This window comes from Canis lupus, chromosome 36 (genome assembly GCF_003254725.2).
Source record: "Canis lupus dingo isolate Sandy chromosome 36, ASM325472v2, whole genome shotgun sequence".
Classification (NCBI taxonomy): domain Eukaryota; kingdom Metazoa; phylum Chordata; class Mammalia; order Carnivora; family Canidae; genus Canis; species Canis lupus.
The window spans coordinates 14,862,345-14,882,447 of NC_064278.1; the positions used below are offsets into that span (position 1 = coordinate 14,862,345).

The window sequence follows — 20,103 nt, forward strand, 5'->3', positions numbered from 1 at the left end:
TAAAGATTTTATCTTGATGAAATTAAGTCAAATACAGGCAAAGATTTACACATGTTATCTATTTAAAATGTTTTAATTTAATGAAGTATGAAGTTTAAGATTTTTTAAAATGATGAATTGAATATAAATAACAAAACTGATGACTTCATGTTCTCAAATAGTATAATGAGGTAGATGTGGCACCTCTCCAAGATTTCAGAAGCTTCAGTTCACAGGGGTGCCTGAGTGGCTTAGTCAGCTGGGCATATGACTCTTGCTTGCTGTTCAGTTTGTGATCTCAGGGTCAAGAAATCGAGCCCTGTGTCTGGCTGCATGCTGGGCTTAGAGCCTGCTTAAGATTCTCTCTCCCTCTTTCCCCTGCCCCTCCCCCCGAAAAAGAAACTTCAGTTCACAGACATTTGGAATAGGAAATAAGGAATATAATTTTCATTGTTGATTCTAAAGAAAAATTCACTTTTTAAAGAACTCTAGGCTAACATATCTTCCATACTAAACTCTTGTATTTTTTATGGTCAGTTTTTCATTATTGAGCAGCCTTTGCAGCACCATGGTCCCCCACCCCTTTTTCTTATCATGCAGTAGCACTATAAAGTTTATAGTCTGTGCCGTGGTGCACAGTCTGCTTGCACAGGCATTTCAAGGAAGTAATGATCTTCCTTTGTTCACCTTCAGGTGGTTTGGTAGTTAGGGTTCTGGTTTGGGGCTTTTAAAAAGCATATTGGCTGAGAGAGTAGATGTCCAATTTCCTTTTCCTTTTAAAATATTGATAATTGGATTTGAAGGCTTTGTTCTCTTTTGCAACCTTAGAAAGTAACAACCTGTGGAACCAATGTACATCTTATGTGAGTGATAGCTTGTTTTCTTCCAAGTCCCTAAAAACCACTGATTGCACATGGTAAGCATTTAGTAAATATTTGTTAGATAAATGAGTAAATGTGAGAACTTAAGCATAAGCTGTGACTTTAAACTGCCATTTGAAATACTTGAAAAATGATGATAATCAAGGTAGATAAAATGACTGAAACCCAAACTAGTACTTTGCTACATTGAAAAGCTAAGATTATGCTTATAGTAGCTGTTATTTTCCTTAAATATATTACTTCTTTTTAAGCAAAAAAAAAAAAAAATATATATATATATATATACACACACACACACACATGGTTTAAAATGAGAAGTAATTATATATGAGTGGTATTTCTGGGCAGCATAAATGACTTCCTTCATTTTGTTGTGTTTAGTAGACAAATTCTGTAATGTTCATCATTCTATTAAGACATTCAGTTAAGTCATGAAATATTCTTTTCTCGACTTTGATGATACCATTGTATTCTGGTTCTCCTCCTATCTATTTTTCACTCATTTTCAATGCTCCTTTTCATTCATCTCTTCCTCTCACCATTCTTGGAGTTGTTCCTTAGTTCCTGCCCCTTCTCAGTTTTATTTTCTTTCCAATGACTTCTACTCACCTATTGTCTGATGATTCCCAAATCTCTAGCTCCAGTTGACAACCTCCTGGTGAGCTCCAGACCCAAGTTCCAATGCATACTACAAACAGCATATATAACATTAAGATTATAATTTAATTTTCTCCCCCATTCAAACTTGCCCTCTTTCTCTGTTTTAGTCGTTCCATTTTAGTCCTACCACTAAACTTTGTTGTCAGTGAGAGAGTACCATCATTCTACCTCCAGAGGGCTACTGAATCCTGTCATTTTTAATATTTAAATCATTATTCTTCCTTAGTTCAGGTTGTCTAATTTCTCATTTGTGGTATTTTTGCTGTCTGCTAATAGGTTGTCTTGCCTCTAGTCTTGCCTTGTTTCAGTCCCTTTCTCACAAGAAGCAGTAGTGAATGTTTTAGATGAGTCATGTTCTTTTTATCCATTCTGAAATACACTGTGTCTTTCATTTGGAGCACTTAGTCCCTTTACAATCAGTGATTATTGATAGATACAAATTTAGTGCCATTGTGTTACCTGTAAAATTGGTGCTTTTGGGGATGCTCTCTGTTCCTTTCTAGTCTTTGATGCTTTAGTCTTTTACTCCCCCCCACTTGAAGAGTCCTGTTTAATATCTTCTCTTGCAGGGCTGGTTTAGTGGTCATTAATTCTTTTAGTTTTTGTTTGTCTGAAAAACTCTTATCTGTCCTTCTATTCTGAATGATGTAAAATTTATTGGTTACGAGTTTTTCCCACTCAGCATGTTGAATATATCCTGCCACTCTCTTCTGGCATGCCAAGTTTCTATGGACAGATCTGCTGTGAACCTGATCTGTCTTCCCTTGTAGGTTAAGAACTTTTTTCCCCCTTGCTGCTTTCAGGATTCTTTCCTTGTCTGTGTATTTTGTGAATTTTACTGTGATATGTCTTGGTGATGGCCACCTATTGTTGAATTTAATGGAAGTTCTCTGTGCTTCTTGGATTTCAATGTCTGTTTGCTTCCCCAGATTAGGAAAAGTTTTCAACTATAATTTGCTCAAATAAACTTTCTGCCCCTTTTTCTCTATCTTCATCGTCTGGGACTCCTATGATACTGTTATTACACTTTAAGGAGTTGCTGAGTTCCCTAAGTCTACATTTGTGATCCAGTACCTTTCTTTCCCTCTTCTTTTCAGTTTCATTATTTTTCATAATTTTATCTTCTATATCACTGATTCATTCCTCTCCTTTGTCCATCTTCATTGTCATGGGATCCATTCAGATTTACATCTCAGTTATAGCATTTTTAATTTTGGCCTGACTAGGTTTTAGTTCTTTTATCTCTGTAGTAAGGGATTCTCTAGTGTCTTCTATACTGTTCTTGAAGTCCAGCTAGTATCCTTATAATTGTTTCAAATTCTGGCTCAGACATCTTACTTATATCTGTTTTGATTAAATCCCTGGCTATCACTTCTGTTTTTTCCTTTTGAGATGAATGCCTCCATCTTGTCATTTTGGTGGTCAAAATAAAATAAAATTAAAATTAAGAAGCTAGATCCAAGGTGCATTTTGGTCTGCTTGTTAAGAGAACCTTGAACTAAAAAATAAATTAATTGCTTTTTCTATCTCAAAAACAAAAAAGAAAACCAAAAACCCCAAAGGAAATTAGATCCTGTTTCCCCTAAAGCTGAAACTTTACAGCACTCTATGATCGAAAGACTTGCTACAGACAAGGGATTTGTGCTGGTCTTCTGGGGAAGGGGCCTGCTGCTCTGATTTTCAGATAGACTTCCCCAGTAGAGATGCACCTACAGGGTGGAGGAGGGCAGGGTTTGGTGTAAGCAGCTCTGACTTCCACTTGATAGTGCTTTTTATTTACTGAAGTTGGTCAGTGTTGATGGGGGGCAGGATGGGAAGGGGAATGGCTTCAACCCACTCTCTTGCCTCACGACTGGGAGCTCATGCCCACCACTCCTCAGGAAGCCCTCACAGACGAGCAAATGGTCACCTGTCCTATTTCCCCAGCTTCTGTCAGTCCCCTGCCTTTACCCTGTCTGTGTCTGAACTGTCCATCTGCTAGTTGGTACAGTACTCCTGTATTTTGTCTCAGGCATGGCTAGGTTTCAAAACTCCAAACTTCAGGGGCACCTGTGGTTGGACCTGCACTGATTCTCTGGGGGAGGATCTCACTGCACTGTGGCCAGGGCCAGCTGGTCCCAAAAAATGGTCATGTGACTGCACAGCAATTTGGAGATTATGGTAAATAATAGCACAAAGTTGCTGCTAAGGTTTGCTACCCTCAGCTGGCTTCTTTGTTCTTATGCTGGTGAAGAGGCCAGTTCAACGGCACCTGCCAGGTCTTTTGCCCCAGAGAGGCCATATCACCACTACCAAATGCACTCCAAGCAGGGGAACTGTTTCTCTCTGATGGGACCCAGGGCTCCTCAGACCATACTGCCGCTCCCCGATCTCTACCCTTCTTCCCCACAGGAGTACCACTAAGGCCACCAGGTATGACCCTGGCATGGCACTGACCTTTGAAACTTCAGACTCTACATTCCACTGTTTATAAAAAATGCAGCTTTTAAACCTTCTCCTTTTCCCAGTCAGTAATTTTGGGGAAGAATTTTCTTGCGCAATCCCCTGTATGTGTTTTTCCTCTTTTTTTTTTTCACTCTTTTTCTCTCTCTCCCTGTCAATCTCACTCCTCTCTCTGAGACCAGGGTTCCCTCCCCTCTGCAGTTCCCATGAGTTTTTTCTCTCCCAAATCAATTCTCTGCAGCTCCTACCTTCCATGAGGTGGCTGTTTTTCTTCTTGTAGACCTACAGCTCTCTCTCAGTCCTCAGAGCAATTTTTTGGGTATTCTGAATGATTTGATATTTATCTAGCTGTTTTTGAGGGAAGAGGAAAGCTTAGGGTCACCCTACTCCTCTACCATCTTAACACCCAATACCAACAGTGAATATTTTAAAATGCAGATCTGATATTATTAGTCTCAAAGTTCTCCAGTGGCTTAAAGTTCTCCAGTGGCTTCTCATTGGCCAGTCCAGGTGCTATAAATACAATGCCTATAAATAAACAAGTAACATAAATACTAATATTAATAACAGAAATTTACTGATTGCCATTGCTATGTACTATCTTAAGCATTTAATTATAAACCTTTTATCACTTAATCCTTTTAAGGTAGGTGAGATTATTATCTCCATTAAATTGATGAGGAAACAAAAGCAAGAATGTATTACTAACCTGCCTCAGATCTAAAAAGTCAGAATTTAGATCTAGACAATTTGGCTTCATAGCCTAAGTCTGTTGTTAACAATGTTATTTATTGACTCCTTGTGAAACAGCCTTTGGTTTGATATAATCAGGAGTGGGAGACTGACAATTCTCTAGAATGTATGCTTGGCTGAAGAGGACAGTTATCACTCAGCTCCAGATCATTGTTGGCATGTAAGAATGTAAGCCCAGGATTGTCAGATCTTCCTGTTTTTTTGAGAATAAGGGGAATTCTGGGATTTTATAAGAAATATACTATAATTAAATGTTAGTTACTAAAAACTAAACAAGGTAAAGGAAAAACAAACATCTCTGTAAGCTGCAGTTAGGTAGCCTATAGGTCACAACCTTTTATCTTTAGCATGAATATTGCTTTTTGAGCTTCATCTCTCAAAAATCACTACTTGATTCTAGTTACAATGGACAATTTATAGTTCTTGCAAACCTTAGGCTTTTTCTGTGCTCTCATAAAAATGGCTTCATCAGCCTAGAATCCCCCTTTCTTTCCTTTCCCTGCCCTTGCCTTCCTCATTAAGGCTTTGTCATTCAAGACTTAACTTTCCTGCTTGATACAGGAGGCTTTATTTATTTATTTTTTTTCATGCCCTGCCCTTTATCTTCATTAGTTCATCCTCTTATCTTCTACCAGTATACCACATGCATATATCTAGCCATCTGTCTCTCTCTCTCTCTACACAGATTGTAAGTTTTTATTGTCTGTATCCTGGCATATGGTAACCACGTAGGTGTTAGGACATTTAGAAAATCATTTAGAGCTAGCTTATAAGCACAGAAGAACACTGATGGACTCACATTATCAAACTTTAACAGTTGAGAGTAGTCTTGGGAATTACCAGAACCAGGGCTTTGGATGCTGGCAGGGTTTTTGCCATCTTGGATCTCTCCTCTCTGTGGATCTGCTTCATTCAGTGTTACTTTAGACAGTCTCTGCCATAAACCAAGGAGGATGACCTCTAACACTTCCAGACTTATATCTTTACCTCCAGTTAGAAAAATCCCAGATAGGTACTCTGACTAGCTCAGCTATGTCAAGTTCCCACCCCAGCCCATCAACATGAGGAAGAGATGGTGCTCACGTGTGTATGCATGTACACACCCACTCACTCACTTTAGAATCAGGAAAGATTTTCCTTAGGAAGTGACCTTAAGGTGTCATCTAATTTAAGAGTTAACCAGGTTATCAGGAAGGAAAGAATGTTGCAACTTGTACAAAGATCCAGTAGAAGGATGCCAAATATTTCCTTTAAAAATATCAGTCTGCCTGTAATTAAGAAGAAAGAAAGAAAGAAAGAAAGAAAGAAAGAAAGAAAGAAAGAAAGAAAGAAAAAGAAAGAGAAAGAAAGAAAAGGTTGCAAGAGGCTAAGAGGTGATGCACATAAATCACTCACTGTGGAGGAAAGAATTAACATAGAAGGCCTCACTGTTAACTTTTGAAAGGCCTTGACAGGCATTTGGGAACTTTGTTTTGGGGCGGGTCTCCACAACCCCCCCCCCACCCCCGTCCACAGAACTGATGAGAGTGGCTCACTCTGTCTAAACTGCACAAACAATGATTTATGCTGAACACACCTGCTTTCCTCCTGGGAGTTTAGGACTTTACTATGTGCTAGGTAGAGGGTGCCTATGTGACCTAACCTCAATAAAAACCTTGGGCACTGAATTTCTTAATGAACTTACCTGACATGAGTTTCTCACATGCTTTTACAATTTGTTAGAGGAATTAAGCATGCTCTGTGTTACTCTACTGGTAGAGAACTCTGAAAGTTTCATCTGGATTATGCCCAATGTGCCTTTTGCCTTCTATGATTTTACCTTATATCTCTTGCTGTAATAATAAATCATAGGACTATAGTGTAAGTCTTGTGAGTCCTCCTGATGAATCATCATCTTGGAAGTGGTCTCAGGGACCCCCAACACAACTAATTAAGCTGTTGTAGGCAAGAAAGGACAGAAGCATGGTCCGAGATGTTGGAACTGACTTGAGATAGTTATACTGAATCTGCAATAAAATAATCTATATGGATTCAAGTTCAGACCTGGGTGCTTTGTATCAGAGGCACTTCCTTTTGAAGCTCAGATGTCCAGTTGAGACTGTTATGAGGATTAAATGAGACATTTGAGGAAATTTTCTAAGCTATTAGATCAATTTAAATATTAATTATGATTTTTAAGCTACCATTTATGAAATATCTAATATGTGCTAGAAGTATCAGATATGTGCCAGAAGCTACCAGGCATTTTATTTTATGTATTGTTACTACTCTTTTTGCATTATTATAATTTTATTTTTATTTTTTTATTACAGTTTTAAATCAAAATTTCAAACTCAATTGTAGTGCCTAAAATATTAGTATTTCTTTTTTTTTTAACTTTAGAAGTTCTATATTATATATTATATTCTTTATAAGGTTCATATCACACTGGAGTAGATGAAGTGTTGGTTTTAAACACTGGCTCCTAGATGTTGTTGTTAAGCACATAATGTCCAGTAAGGGGATTTGCCAACATTACACAACTATTCCAAGATTGAGTGGCATTAGCACTCTGGTCTTTTAAAACAGAGCACACTTTATGCTGTGCTAACTGCCTCTCATTTATATGTTCTGTGGATGAATAATAGAATTTTGCTTTCATGATTTCAGGTCCATTGGGTAGCAAATTTAATACTACATTATAATCTCATTAGTTTAAACTACTTAAATGTTGAACAAAAACCAATAACATGTTCAAGGAAAGGTATATATTTGTGAAATGATCTTGAGCACAAAATATTTAGATTCCAAAGAAATAATGATCTTCTCTTTCTCTTACAGACCACTTCACCTGCATCGTGAAGGTGCTTTTTACCCTACTATACACACAAGCTCTTGTGGCACTTTCAGTTAAATGCAATGAGGAAGATAGGTCGGCCTGGAAACACACAGGAGCTCTCAAAAAGGTTAGTGTCTTGTCTGAATTTATTTATTAGTTCGGTGAACTCCTTTAAGTTGGGGATATGAGTGAATGAGATTAGGTGTTTGAAAGGCAAAATGAGTTATTTATAGTATTTCAATTGAAATGGAGCACCTTAGGTTAAAAAAGTTAAAAATGTCTCCTTGATCAATAAGGTCTTCTGCATCCTTGACCTTTTTCCCTTTTTATTTGAGCAGTTTTATTTTGCCTTTGCTTGCAAACCTTAAACTTAGAGAAGTTATAAAATTTGTGCCAACCACAGTGAGCAAGTAATAAAGTATCTACAGACTTACCTATTTTACTTGTCATATTTTCTTCTCCTTGCTCCTATTTCCAGTCCATCCAAAGATGGCTTTTGACTCATCACTTATGAGTTTAAAAATCCTAGCCTTTTCTTAATTATTATTCTTTAAATTAAAAAAATACAGAAGTGGGACACCCGGGGGGCTCAGTCAGTTAAGCATTTTGACATAGGTCATGATCTCAGGGTTGTGGGATTAAGCCCTGGGTTGGGCTCCATTCTGGGCTTGGAGTCTGCTTAAGATTCTGTCGCTCTCTCCCTGCTCTTCCCTCCTCCCCTCTTAAAAAAAAAAACATAAGTTCTTAGCAAATTTAAAGTTTTCCAGTTAAAATTACATAAATAATTTGGAAAAATTGTGCAAGTTTAGTTAAACCTAAGTATTTTCAGTGACTTCAGAACAGAAATGATACTATAGAACCAAAGAACTGAGTTAGATGGTTTGGCTGAGAGGTAGGTAAAATAAATTACTTCTGTGTTTTGGAAAAAATAGTAACTATGGTGTTAATTGAACCTATTGATTGATTTATAGAGTCTTCAGGAGGTTTTGAACCTTAATGAAAAGTTTGTATTAAAATCATATCTACTTATGTTGGTAAATTGAACACCAATAAAAAATAAATTTATTTAAAAAATAAAAATAAAATCATATCTACTCATATCAAAAGAGAAGCAATTATAAATACATGAAATCTAGTCAATATAATCTTCACTTTTATCACTAGTTTACTCCCAAACCATGAATATGTGTACAAAAATTTAATATAGTATCATCACCAAGTTCATTATGTTTTAATTAGGGATATTAGTTGTTGGCCTGAATACCAGGCTGAGCTCCTGCCACTAAATAGCTCATTCTTGGATAATTTTGCTTTCTGCAATTATCTTTCTTTTTTTTTTTTTTTTAATCTTTCTTTTTTCTAAATACTCTTTTCATATCTCTGCACTATGATCTGATATTTGGATTGTTAATATTCAAATCAGGTATATTCGATTTCTATGTTGTTTAAATATATTTCCTTAATAAGATGTCTAAACAGTACACTAATTTAAAACATTTTCTGATATAATTTAGGTCTAAATCTATTCATCTGATTTTTGCTAAAATGAGACCTAATAACAGAAAATCAGACAATTGTAAATCTATGATGGAACTAATTTAGGTAACTGTTCTGTCAATTTTCTTTCTCAATTTGATAATTGTTAGCTATTTTTAAAAGTAGTTAATGAAACATTTAATGTAAGGCAGATTCTTATCAGAACCTATATTAGAAGGTTATAGCCATATAAATTGCTTTTAGTGAATGGAAACAAAAAAATTATGGTATTCTGTTGGTTGGTTTGCCACATGTTGCTAGCTTATTCTGTAATAAACTGAAACATTTAGATATATAGCAGATTATAAATAATAGCAACAACAAAATTTATAAGTAATGAAATAAGTCATTGTGATTTTTGTAACTATTCTGCATCAGTCATTCCTCTTCTTTATCCTTCCTTCTTCCTTTACTTATTCCTTCTTTCCCTCACCCTCTTCTTCTTTCCTTTCTTCATTGAGTCTCACTTACTCATTCCATCCCTCATTTTCTTATCCTCAAATATGACAGTTCCAATGAAAACAGATATTTTGCCAGCCCTAATCTGGTCCAGGGCAATAAAAATACAGGTATTACATATTTGTAAAGGAAAATGAGGTTTAGTTATGCTAGAAATATAATTATTACAGTTGGTATAAGTTGTGTTCTTTTGGTTAGTGGAATTTCTATTAAAAGACTGTACCAGTATTTCATAATCTAAGGTCCGGTCCTTTCCTTTTCCTTTTCCTTTTCCTTTTCCTTTCCTTTTTCATGTTTTGTTTTGTTTTGTTTTGTTTTGTTTTGTTTTGTTTTGTTTTGTTTTGTTGGGGAGTAGGACCATAGCATCCAACATATATTCAAAGGTCCTGTCACCCCCCCCCCCAAATTTGAAGAACTACTATTATTTAGATAAAGCATCTGCCCCACACATAACTGTTGAATCTCTCAACCCCTGATCCTTTTCTTTATTTAACCCACATACCTTTGCCATCTCTCCCATTGGATTCTTTTGATCTTGATTCTGAGTCTTTCATCCATGGTATTAGAAATCCTCTTCTTAAGCTTTACAACCCTCCTCGTAAAATTCAAATAGTGCTTACATAAAAATATGCTTTCCTGAGACTTCTTAGATATGAAATAAAATTATTTTCTTATCTAATAAATCTTCTCATCAGAAGTTCTCCATACAAGAGTGAATATTACATTATATTTGCTTTCTGATCTGAATAGTACCTGCCATGTATAAAAGAAGTGCTTAAGATATGTTTTGATAATAATGATTTAAAAGCTGATTATCACTCAGTAACTTACTTGAATGATCTGAACATCATTTGTTTTTATTGAGGGTATTTTCCCCATAAATTAGAAAGTATTATAACTTGAAATACTTTGCTGTTGTTATACTCTGTAAATCTTTTACTCAAGGGTATATTGAATTCAGGAAACTTTTAGGCTGAATTGTATATTTTCAGAAACTTTAATATATCACATTGATTAATAAGCAGCAAAATCATGGTAATATTTTCTCTTGAGTCTTCTGCATTTTGAGTTTAAGTGAACTCTGCCTATTTAAAAACTACTCTGATTAAATTAATTTTGGAAACATAATGTGTTGCTTTTTTGATATTTAGTGGGATATTGATTTTTGTTGATTGGCAGGTGATCATCCTTTTGGCTAATTAGTCAAGGGTAGAGAGGGTCACCTGATTAAAGAGTGCACTTGTAGAGTCAGGGCTGTTTTTGTAGTTTAGAATCAGGACATGGGGGATCCCTGGGTGGCTCGGCGGTTTAGTGCCTGCCTTTGGCCCAGGGCGCGATCCTGGAGTCCCGGGATCCAGTCCCGTGTTGGGCTCCCAGCATGGAGCCTGCTTTTCCCTCCTCCCATGTCTCTGCCTCTCTCTCTCTCTCTCTCTCTCTCTCTCTCTCTCTCTCATAAATAAATAAATAAATAAATAAATAAATCAATCAATCAATCAATCAATCAATCTTAAAATAAAATAAAGAAGTATTGGAATAGTTTTAATGACATACCCAGTTTCATAGAGAATCCAGGGGTGTACTGTTAACAGATTTTAAGGAATTGAAGTTTACATGTGTGAAAAAAATGCAGTCACAATTATTAAAAAGTATTCTTTCCAATGTAATTTTTTCAGTGACCGATGGAACTAATTTTTAAATTTTTTCCCAGAATACATGTGATACTGAAAAGTCTTATGAAGTGTTACTGAGCTTTGTGATAAGTGAACTATCTAAAGGAAAGTTATACCATGAAGAAGGAACTCAGGAATCTGCAATGGTATGTTCCAGATATAGTAATTTGTTAAAAATTTAGGTATTATTGCCATTATGAATATAATTTTTAAGCTATATCTATTATAGAATGAATTGTTGAGATTCTCTTTTTTTAACTTTAGGTTAGCCCTATTTCTTGGTCTCCTGAATCCATGGAAAAATACTTACAGGACTTCTGCTTACCTTTCCTCAGAATCACCAGCCTTCTTCAGCATCATCTTTTTGGGGAAGATTTACCTAGCTGCCAGGTATAATTTGTGGTAGAGAATAGGAAGTCTTGGTTTACAGTTAATTTTTTGAAATATACTGACAAATAGTAAAATATTTATATGTATACAGAACTGTCATGCAGGTATATGTTAGTCCAACTCAAAGGAATAAACATTTAGAACATTTACTATTGTTTTTTTGTATTTGCTAGCATCTACTTACATTTATGATATTACTAATATTTAATATTTGAGCATTTTTGTATGAGATCAATGCTATTAAATGCCCAGTACTTGAACAAGATCAGTTTTCATACTGATATATTTATCATTATTTTTATCATATTGATATATTAATCACTGATCATTATCTGCTTTTACTATCCTATTAAAAGTTATGTTGTCAGAAAGCTGGTTATCTGAAGACATGATGGCATTTATATAATTTTGGGACAGGAAAATGTTCAGTTTGTAAACAAGTTACGTTAAAAATTTGGATGTATGAATTATCACTGGTTTAATCTATTTCATAAAACTAAGTTGATGTGAGTAGGCAAGAAAGTGACAGAGTAGAAAACCAGAAGGTAAGTAAACCAAACTGCTCATAGGATTATAATCCTGACATTATCTGTCATCTGTTTCCAGGGAATTCGATATGGGAATTAAGACATTTATCATATATATGGTCTTCAAAGCCTGCAGTATATCACAATTAAGCAGTTGATTGTTCTTTTTTTAAGTAATTGATCATTACATTAAATAGTTTAGATTCTTTGGTGTTTTTTTTTTCAAGTGATTCAAGATAAACTCTGTACATTTGTCCTCAAACATTAAAATTAAAATTTTAATTAAAATTAATTTAATTTAATTTTAATTAAAATTTTAAATGTTCATCCACTAGATATTTTCTTTCATAGTTATTTATTTTAAAATTTCACCTTAAAAGTATTTCCTCTGACATATAGTAGTTTCCCTTATCTGCAGGGGATATGTTTTAAAACCCTCAGTGGATGCCTAAAACTAGTGCTTGTATTGAACTCTGTATATACTAGGTTTTTTTCCTATGGAAAAAGGATACCTATGATAAAGTTTAATTTATAATTAGGCAGAGTAAGAGATTAACAATAATAATGGAATATTTATAACAATATGTTATAAAAGTTATATGAATACAGTCTGTTAAAATATCTTACTGTATTGTACTCACCCTTCCTGTGATATGAGATGATAAAATTCCTACATGATGAAATGAAATGAACGATATGTAGGCATTGTGATAGACTACTGTTGACCTTGTGATTATATGTCAGAAGATGAATCATATATTTCTAAACCACAGTTGACCACCAGTAAATGAAACCACACAAGGTGAAACTGTGATAAGGTGGGGGACTACTGTATGAGCATCCTCAAGCATGGATATTAATAGAAAAAAACCTATTTCATTCATCAGCTTTTTTCCCTTCACATTTAAAGGCTATAGGCTGTGGTTCTTTGTATACTTATTACCTTATGGTTTATTTTATCATTTGTTTTTACTGGAAGGTATTTTTCTTCCATGAGTTGGAAATTATCTGGAAGCAGAAGCTCTTGACCTCGGCATTGAAAGCTGGTTGGGGTTGGCTGTACAGTGATGCTTGTGATAGAGCACCAGGCATATGCATAGGACAGGGAAGAAATGATTCAATTAGCACAGAAAGGAACAATGCTACATAGTGTTAGAAATACATTGTGGAGGGATCCCTGGGTGACGCAGCAGGTTAGCTCCTGCCTTTGGCCCAGGGTGCGATCCTGGAGACCTGGGATCGAATCCCACATCGGGCTCTCGTTGCATGGAGCCTGCTTCTCCCTCTGCCTGTGTCTCTGCCTCTCTCTCTCTCTCTCTCTCTCTCTGTGACTATCATTAATAAATAAAAATTTTTTTAAAATGTTTAAAAAAGAAATACATTGTGGTGAAGTTGTAATGGATCTTGAATTTCACATGAAGGAATTTGGACCATTGAAAGATTTGAGACAAAAATGTAACATGATTCAAATTTTATTTTAGGATAAAATCTCATTCTAATAATATAAGATTTGGGGGTGTGAGGAATGGAAGAATTGGGAACAGAAAAGCTAGTTGGGGAATGACATAGTATAGAAATAGAAGAGGATAGGAAGATATTAAAGATTTCATAGATGGAATAGTCAAGATTTTAGTTGAACATGTGGGAGTCAAGGGAGAAGAGTCATACTGTATGTGGGTTTTGGACCTGGGACACTTGAACCTTTCTGATACAATTAATAGAAGGAGGAAATGTGAAGTAAGTTTGTGGGGCCCGAATGAAAGTACTTTGCATATATTCAAGTTGAGGGATTGGTTGGATGTGGATATATTCAACTGAAGCGAGAAAAGTTAAGTTACAACTTTAGATAGAAATTTGGTCTCTTTTTGTTTAGATTTCTGTCATTTATGTAATCTCACTTGCAGATTTCACTTTTTTTTTCACTTTTTTTTTTAATGATTTTATTTACTTATTCATGAGAGACACAGAGAGAGAGAAAGAGAGAGAGAGAGAGAGAGAGGCAGAGACACAGGCTGAGGTAGAAGCAGGCTCCATGAAGGGAGCCCAATGTGGGACTTGATCCCAGATCTCCAGGATCCAGGATCTTCAGCCCTGGGCTGAAGGCAGCACTAAACCGCTGAGCCACCCGGGCTGCCCCACGTTTTTTTTCTTTTTTTTTTTTTTTTTTGTCGTTTTCACTTAGAATAATTTTTCTGGTTAGCTATACGTGAACATTTATTTTCATAAATAATTATATAATCAATTTGTAAATTTTCTTCCAAAATACTCCAGGATATTAGATGAGAATTGCCTTGAACATGTAGTTTTAAAAACATTTAACATAGTTTATATATAAAGTCCATTCATTCAGTTCTCTTTTAATACTTTTCATAGAATTGTAAAATTGTCACTTTAAATTCTAGAGCATTGTATATAAAGAGAATCCTAGGTTTCTACGCTTTATGGTTTTAGTTTCTATCTAAATGATGCCTTCTTTCGGTGACACACTGATTGCTCCTTCCTGGTACGGAATAATACTATTGATTTTTAGTGTGTTCTTGTGACTGGCTACTTGCTGATTTCTCTTATTAGTTCTAATAATTTGTCTATTGATTCTTTTAGCTGTTTTATGTAATTATGACCATGTCATCTGAAAATAAGGAGAAAATTGTCCTTTTCCTTCACATCTTTATTTTTGTCTTGTTGTCTTAATACATGTCCATTTAGGATTCTGAGCAATGGAAATAACAGGCAGCATCCTTTTTTATTCTGCTGCATCCCAAAGAGAATTCTAAAATGTCCTGTGCATGTCTTTTTGTTTGTTTTTAGTTAAAAATTATATTTTCTGGGATCCCTGGGTGGCTCAGCGGTTTAGCGCCTGGAGGCGCGATCCTGGAGTCCCGGGGCGCAATCCTGGAGTCCCGAGATCGAGTCCCACGTCGGGCTCCCAGCATGGAGCCTGCTTCTCCCTCTGCCTGTGTCTCTGCCTCTCTCTCTCTCTCTCTCTCTGTCTATCATAAATAAATAAATAAATAAATCTTTAAAAAAATAAAAATAAAAATAAAATTATATTTTCTAATATGTTGCTAAAATGGTGAAATCCAATTGGAAGTTTTGAACATTAATCATCCACATTTACCACATTGCTAATAGTTTGAGTGGTTATTTCTAAAAGCCAGGAGACTCTTGAGCTTAACAATAAATTTTTCAGGATTTTTAGACATTCCAGTAAGCATTACTGCTCATGAGGAGTGGTGCCCAGTACATGTCCCGACACAACATTTTGCTCTTCACAGTGATCTGTTAGACTTTCCTAATTTAGTTAAATGTCTTAATCTGACACTGTTTCTACTACCATAATAGGGCTACTTATAGTGACCTGTATGGTTCTGTTACATTTTCTCCTATTTAAATGCATCTTCTTTTATTTATCCTTTAACTCTGGAATTCTTATACAGGGACTTCAGGAATTTTTGAATTCCATGGCATTGTTTGTAAAATGTTTGTGTATGTGTAGTTTTCTTGGAAGAAAATGATTATCAGACTCTTACAGGAGACTGTGATTATCACCTGCCCCAATTTGAAAACTAGTGCTCTGATATATCTCCTTTAATCCTTTTTTCTTTCTTCTATTTAATTCTTTTTGCTTTCTTCTGTCAACAATAGTTTTGCCATAAATAATTACAATGATTGCTAGCATTTATTGTATATTGACACATGCTAAGCACTGATTTAAGTGCATTGCATTTAAATTCATTTAAGTTGGGATCCCTGGGTGGCTCAGCGGTTTGGCACCTGCCTTTGGCCCAGGGCGCGATCCTGGAGTCCCAGGATCGAGTCCCACGTCGGGCTCCCATGTCGGGCTTCCGGCATGGAGGCTGCTTCTCCCTCCTCCTGTATCTCTGTACCTCTCTGTCTCTCTCTCTATCATAAATAAATAAATAATTCTTAAAAAAAATAAATTCATTTAAGTTTCCCAGCAACTATGAAATAGCTGTTATAATCCTCACTTTGCAGACAAGGAAACAGACACAGAGAGTGAGTAAGTTGCTCAGGATTCACAGCTAGTATTTAAAGCAGCCAGGATTTGAACACATTTAGTCTGGATGCCAAATCCGCACTGTTAACATCTGAGCTGTGCTGCTGCTTGCAACACAAAGCATTTTTTGAGGAATACAGGTAATTTTCTTCTACTATTAAGTCTGTAAAAACCACTAAAATATTGCATGTTATATTCTATTTCAATCTCATGTAATTATGACTGTACTCCACCTATAGATGTCTCTTATAGTACAATAATAGGGTAATCAATTTACTGATAGCTGAATAGACATACTGAAATGGCAAAAAAAATTAAAACATCTCAAATATCGATCAATGGGAACTTGGTTAAGTAAATTGTAGTTTATTCATACAATGGAATATTCTACAGAAAAGAAAAGGTTTTCTATGTACTAATGTGGAAAAATCTCAAAGATATATTAAGTAACCAAAGGCAAGGCATGCTTGTATTAAATGGCAGATAGGGGAGAGAGAGTGGTATTTATATTTGCTTATGTATATAATCCCCATCACCTCTTTGACTCATCCCCCTCATCTACCTACCCTCTGGTAACCATCAGTTTGTTGTCCTTTTTAAGAGTCTGTTTCTTAGTTTGCCTCTTTTCTCCTCACTATGTCCCCTTGTTTTGTTTCTTAAATTCCACATATGAGTGAAATCATGTGGTATTTGTCTTTCTCTGACTGACTTATTTCACTTAGCATAATACTCTCTAGCTCCACCCATGGCCTTGCACATGGCAAGGTTTCATTCTTTTTATGGCTGAGTAATATTCCATTACACACACACACACACACACACACACACACACACATACATACAGACCACATCTTCTTTACCATTCATCAGTCATTGGACACTTGGGCTGTTTCCATAATTTGGCTATTGTAGATAATGTTGCTATAGACATCAGGGTGTATGTATCCCCTTGAATCAATATTTTCATATTTTTTAGGTAAATACTTAGTAGTATAATTGCTGGATCATAGCGTAGTTCACTTTTTAACTTTTTGAAGAATGTCATACTGTTTTCCAGAGCAGCTTTACCAGTTTGCATTCCTACCAGCAGTACAAGAGGGTTCCCCTTTCTCCAAATCCTTGCCAATACTTGCTGTTTGTTTCTTTCTTTTTTAAGTTTTTATTTATTTAGTTGACATAAGAAGAAAGTATAAGCAGGGGGAGCAGCAGAGGGAGAGGAAGAAGCATGTTCTCTGCTGAGCAGGGAGCCCGATGTGGAGCTTGATCCCAGGACCCCTGGGATCATGACTTGAGCCAAATGCAGACACTCAACTGACTGAGCCACCCAGACACCCTGCCAATACCTGTTGTTTCTTGTGTTGTTGATTTCAGCCATTCTGACAGGTGTGAGGTGATATCTCATTCTCAAACTTGTATTTCCCTGATGATGAGTGATGTTGAGCGTCGTTTTGTGTGTCTGTTGGTCATCTGGGTGTGTTTTTTGGGAAAATACCAATCCATGTCTTCTGCCAATTTTTTAATTGGACTGTTTGTTTTTTAGGTGTTGAGTTGTATAAATTCTTTATAGATTTTGGATTTAGACCCTTTATCAGATAGGTCATTTACAAATCTTCTCCCTTTATGTAGATTGCCTTTTTTGTTTTGTTGATTATTTTCTTTGCTGTGCAGGAGATTTATATTGATGAAGTGTCCCAATAGTTTATTTTTGCTTTTGTTTCCCTTGTCTTGGGAGATATAGCTAGGAAGAAGTTGCTGTTGTTGATGTCAGAGAAATTACTGCCTATGTTATCCTCTAGGATTTTTATGGTTTTGGCTCTTACATTTAACTCTTTAATATGTTTTTAATTTGTTTTTGTGTGAGAAAATGGTCTAATACTTTTGCATATTGCTGTCCAATTTTCCCAACACCATTTGTTGAAGAGACTGTCTTTTTCCTATTGGATATTCTTTCCAGCTTTGTTAAAGATTAATTGACCATAAAGTTGTGGGTTCATTTCTAGGTTTTCTATTCTGTTCTATTGATCTATGTGTCTATTTTTGTGCCAGTACCACACTGTTTTGATCATGACAGTTTTATAATATAACCTGAAGTCCGGAATTGTGACAGCTCTAGTTTTGCTTTTCTTTTTCAAGGTTGCTTTGGCTATTTGGGTTTTTTTGTGGTTCCATACAAATTTTAGGATCGATTGTCCTACTTCTGTGAAAGATACTGTTGGTATTTTGATAGAGATTGTATTAAATGTGTAGATTGCTTTAGGTGGTATAGACATTTTAACAATATTTATTCTTCCAATGCATGAGCATGGAATGTCTATTTCTTTGTGTCATTTTCTATAAAAGAAATTACTGTTTTACCCCTTTCCCTAGACACTTAGTCATCATCAACTGCTATCAGTTTCCTCTGTATTATTCCAGACACGTTTTATACATCTACCAAAAAATATGTGTGTAGAGGTGTGTGTTTTTTCTTTAGTCCTCTTTTTACATATTCTGCAGCTTGCATTTTTTCACTTAAGAGTGTATCTTAGAGATAATTTCATATTCAACGTATGAAGACCTTCCTCATTTTGTTTTACAGATTCAGAATATTTCATTGTATGATGCACCAGGATGTATTTAATCAGTCCTCTATTAGTAAACATTTAGGTTATTTCTAATTCTTTGCTATTTATAAATGATACAACAACGAATCATAGTACATGCAAATTATTTTGCATGTTTTCAATTGTATTGGTAGAATAAATTCTTTGAAGTGGTTTGCTATTTCAGCTTTTACATACATTTGTAGTTCTGATGGTTATTACCAAACTGCCCTTCACTGAAATTGTATCAGTTACATTAATAATAATATATGAGTTTCCTTAATCATGTTTTCAGACTATTTGATCTTTGCCTCTAGATCTTTTGTCTGAGTAAAATATATCTCAATGTAGTTTTAATTAGCATTTCTCCTAAGCTTGAGCATTTTCATATTAGGAGCCACTTTATTTCTTTTACTATAACTTACTTGTTACATAATTCTTATTTTGAAAATGAAACTAGAAAATGAAAACAAGTAAAAAGATAATTTACTCTTTGATCTTGAAAAAAAAGTATCTCATGACTTTTCCTTGTTTACAATAATCTGCCACTCTATTTTATCTAAATCAAGTGAGAAACTTTTATTTTGTTCTTCTTTCATAAATTTTTCCTTAGCTATGGTTTCTCTCATTTTAGTGACCCACATTTGGGCTCAACATCTGCTGTATAAAGATAAGCCAAGTAATCCTGAAATAGTCTATGAATCCCAGGAGAAAAAAATGCATTTATGTAGATCTTTGTTAATTTTTATTCATTGTTGGATTTCCTATCATAAAGTTGAAAAATATTGCTATTTTTCTACCATTGGTACTCCTTTTTTCTCAGATTATTTTTGTGCCTTACATAGAAATAAATGCCCTCTCTCAATACAGCAGAAGATATAACATTTAAAAATATATGTGCATAAAACCCCAAATTGCATAAATAGAAATTGACAGAATTGAAAGAATAGACAAATCAACAGTTATAGCTGGAGACATCAGTGTTCTTTCTTACTAGTCACTAATAAGGAGACACAGTATAAATGAAACCTGAACAATACTATCAGTCAAGGTGGTGTCATTAACATCTGTAGAATACTTAACCAGACAATAGCAGAATGCATATTTTTTTTACAAGCACATTGAATGTTCATGAGAATATATCATATACCAAGCCGTAATACAAGTATCAATAAATTTATAAGAGTTGAAATCATAAAACATATTTTCTGACCACATAAAAATTAAATTAAAATCAATAATAAAAAAATATGGAAATTCCCAAATGTGTGGGAATTAGGCAACATACTTTTGAATAAGTTATATATCGAAGCAGAAATTCTGAGGAAATTAGAAAATACTTAAACTGAGTGAAAATGAAAACAGCATAGCAAAAAAGTGGAATGCCA

The 20,103-nt window shown here is 35.0% G+C and overlaps 1 protein-coding gene across 6 annotated transcripts in view; it reads left to right on the forward strand.

Annotated features, from left to right (window-relative positions):
• Window positions 1-20,103, forward strand: part of UBR3 (ubiquitin protein ligase E3 component n-recognin 3) — a 224,727-nt gene that overhangs the window by 190,826 nt on the left and 13,798 nt on the right. For all 6 annotated transcript variants that reach the window (XM_025460110.3, XM_025460112.3, XM_025460113.3 and 3 more), the window contains 3 exons: window positions 7,536-7,660; window positions 11,237-11,344; window positions 11,463-11,588. In XM_025460110.3, coding sequence (XP_025315895.1) covers window positions 7,536-7,660; window positions 11,237-11,344; window positions 11,463-11,588 — 359 coding nt within the window. The remainder of the gene's footprint in view (window positions 1-7,535; window positions 7,661-11,236; window positions 11,345-11,462; window positions 11,589-20,103) is intronic.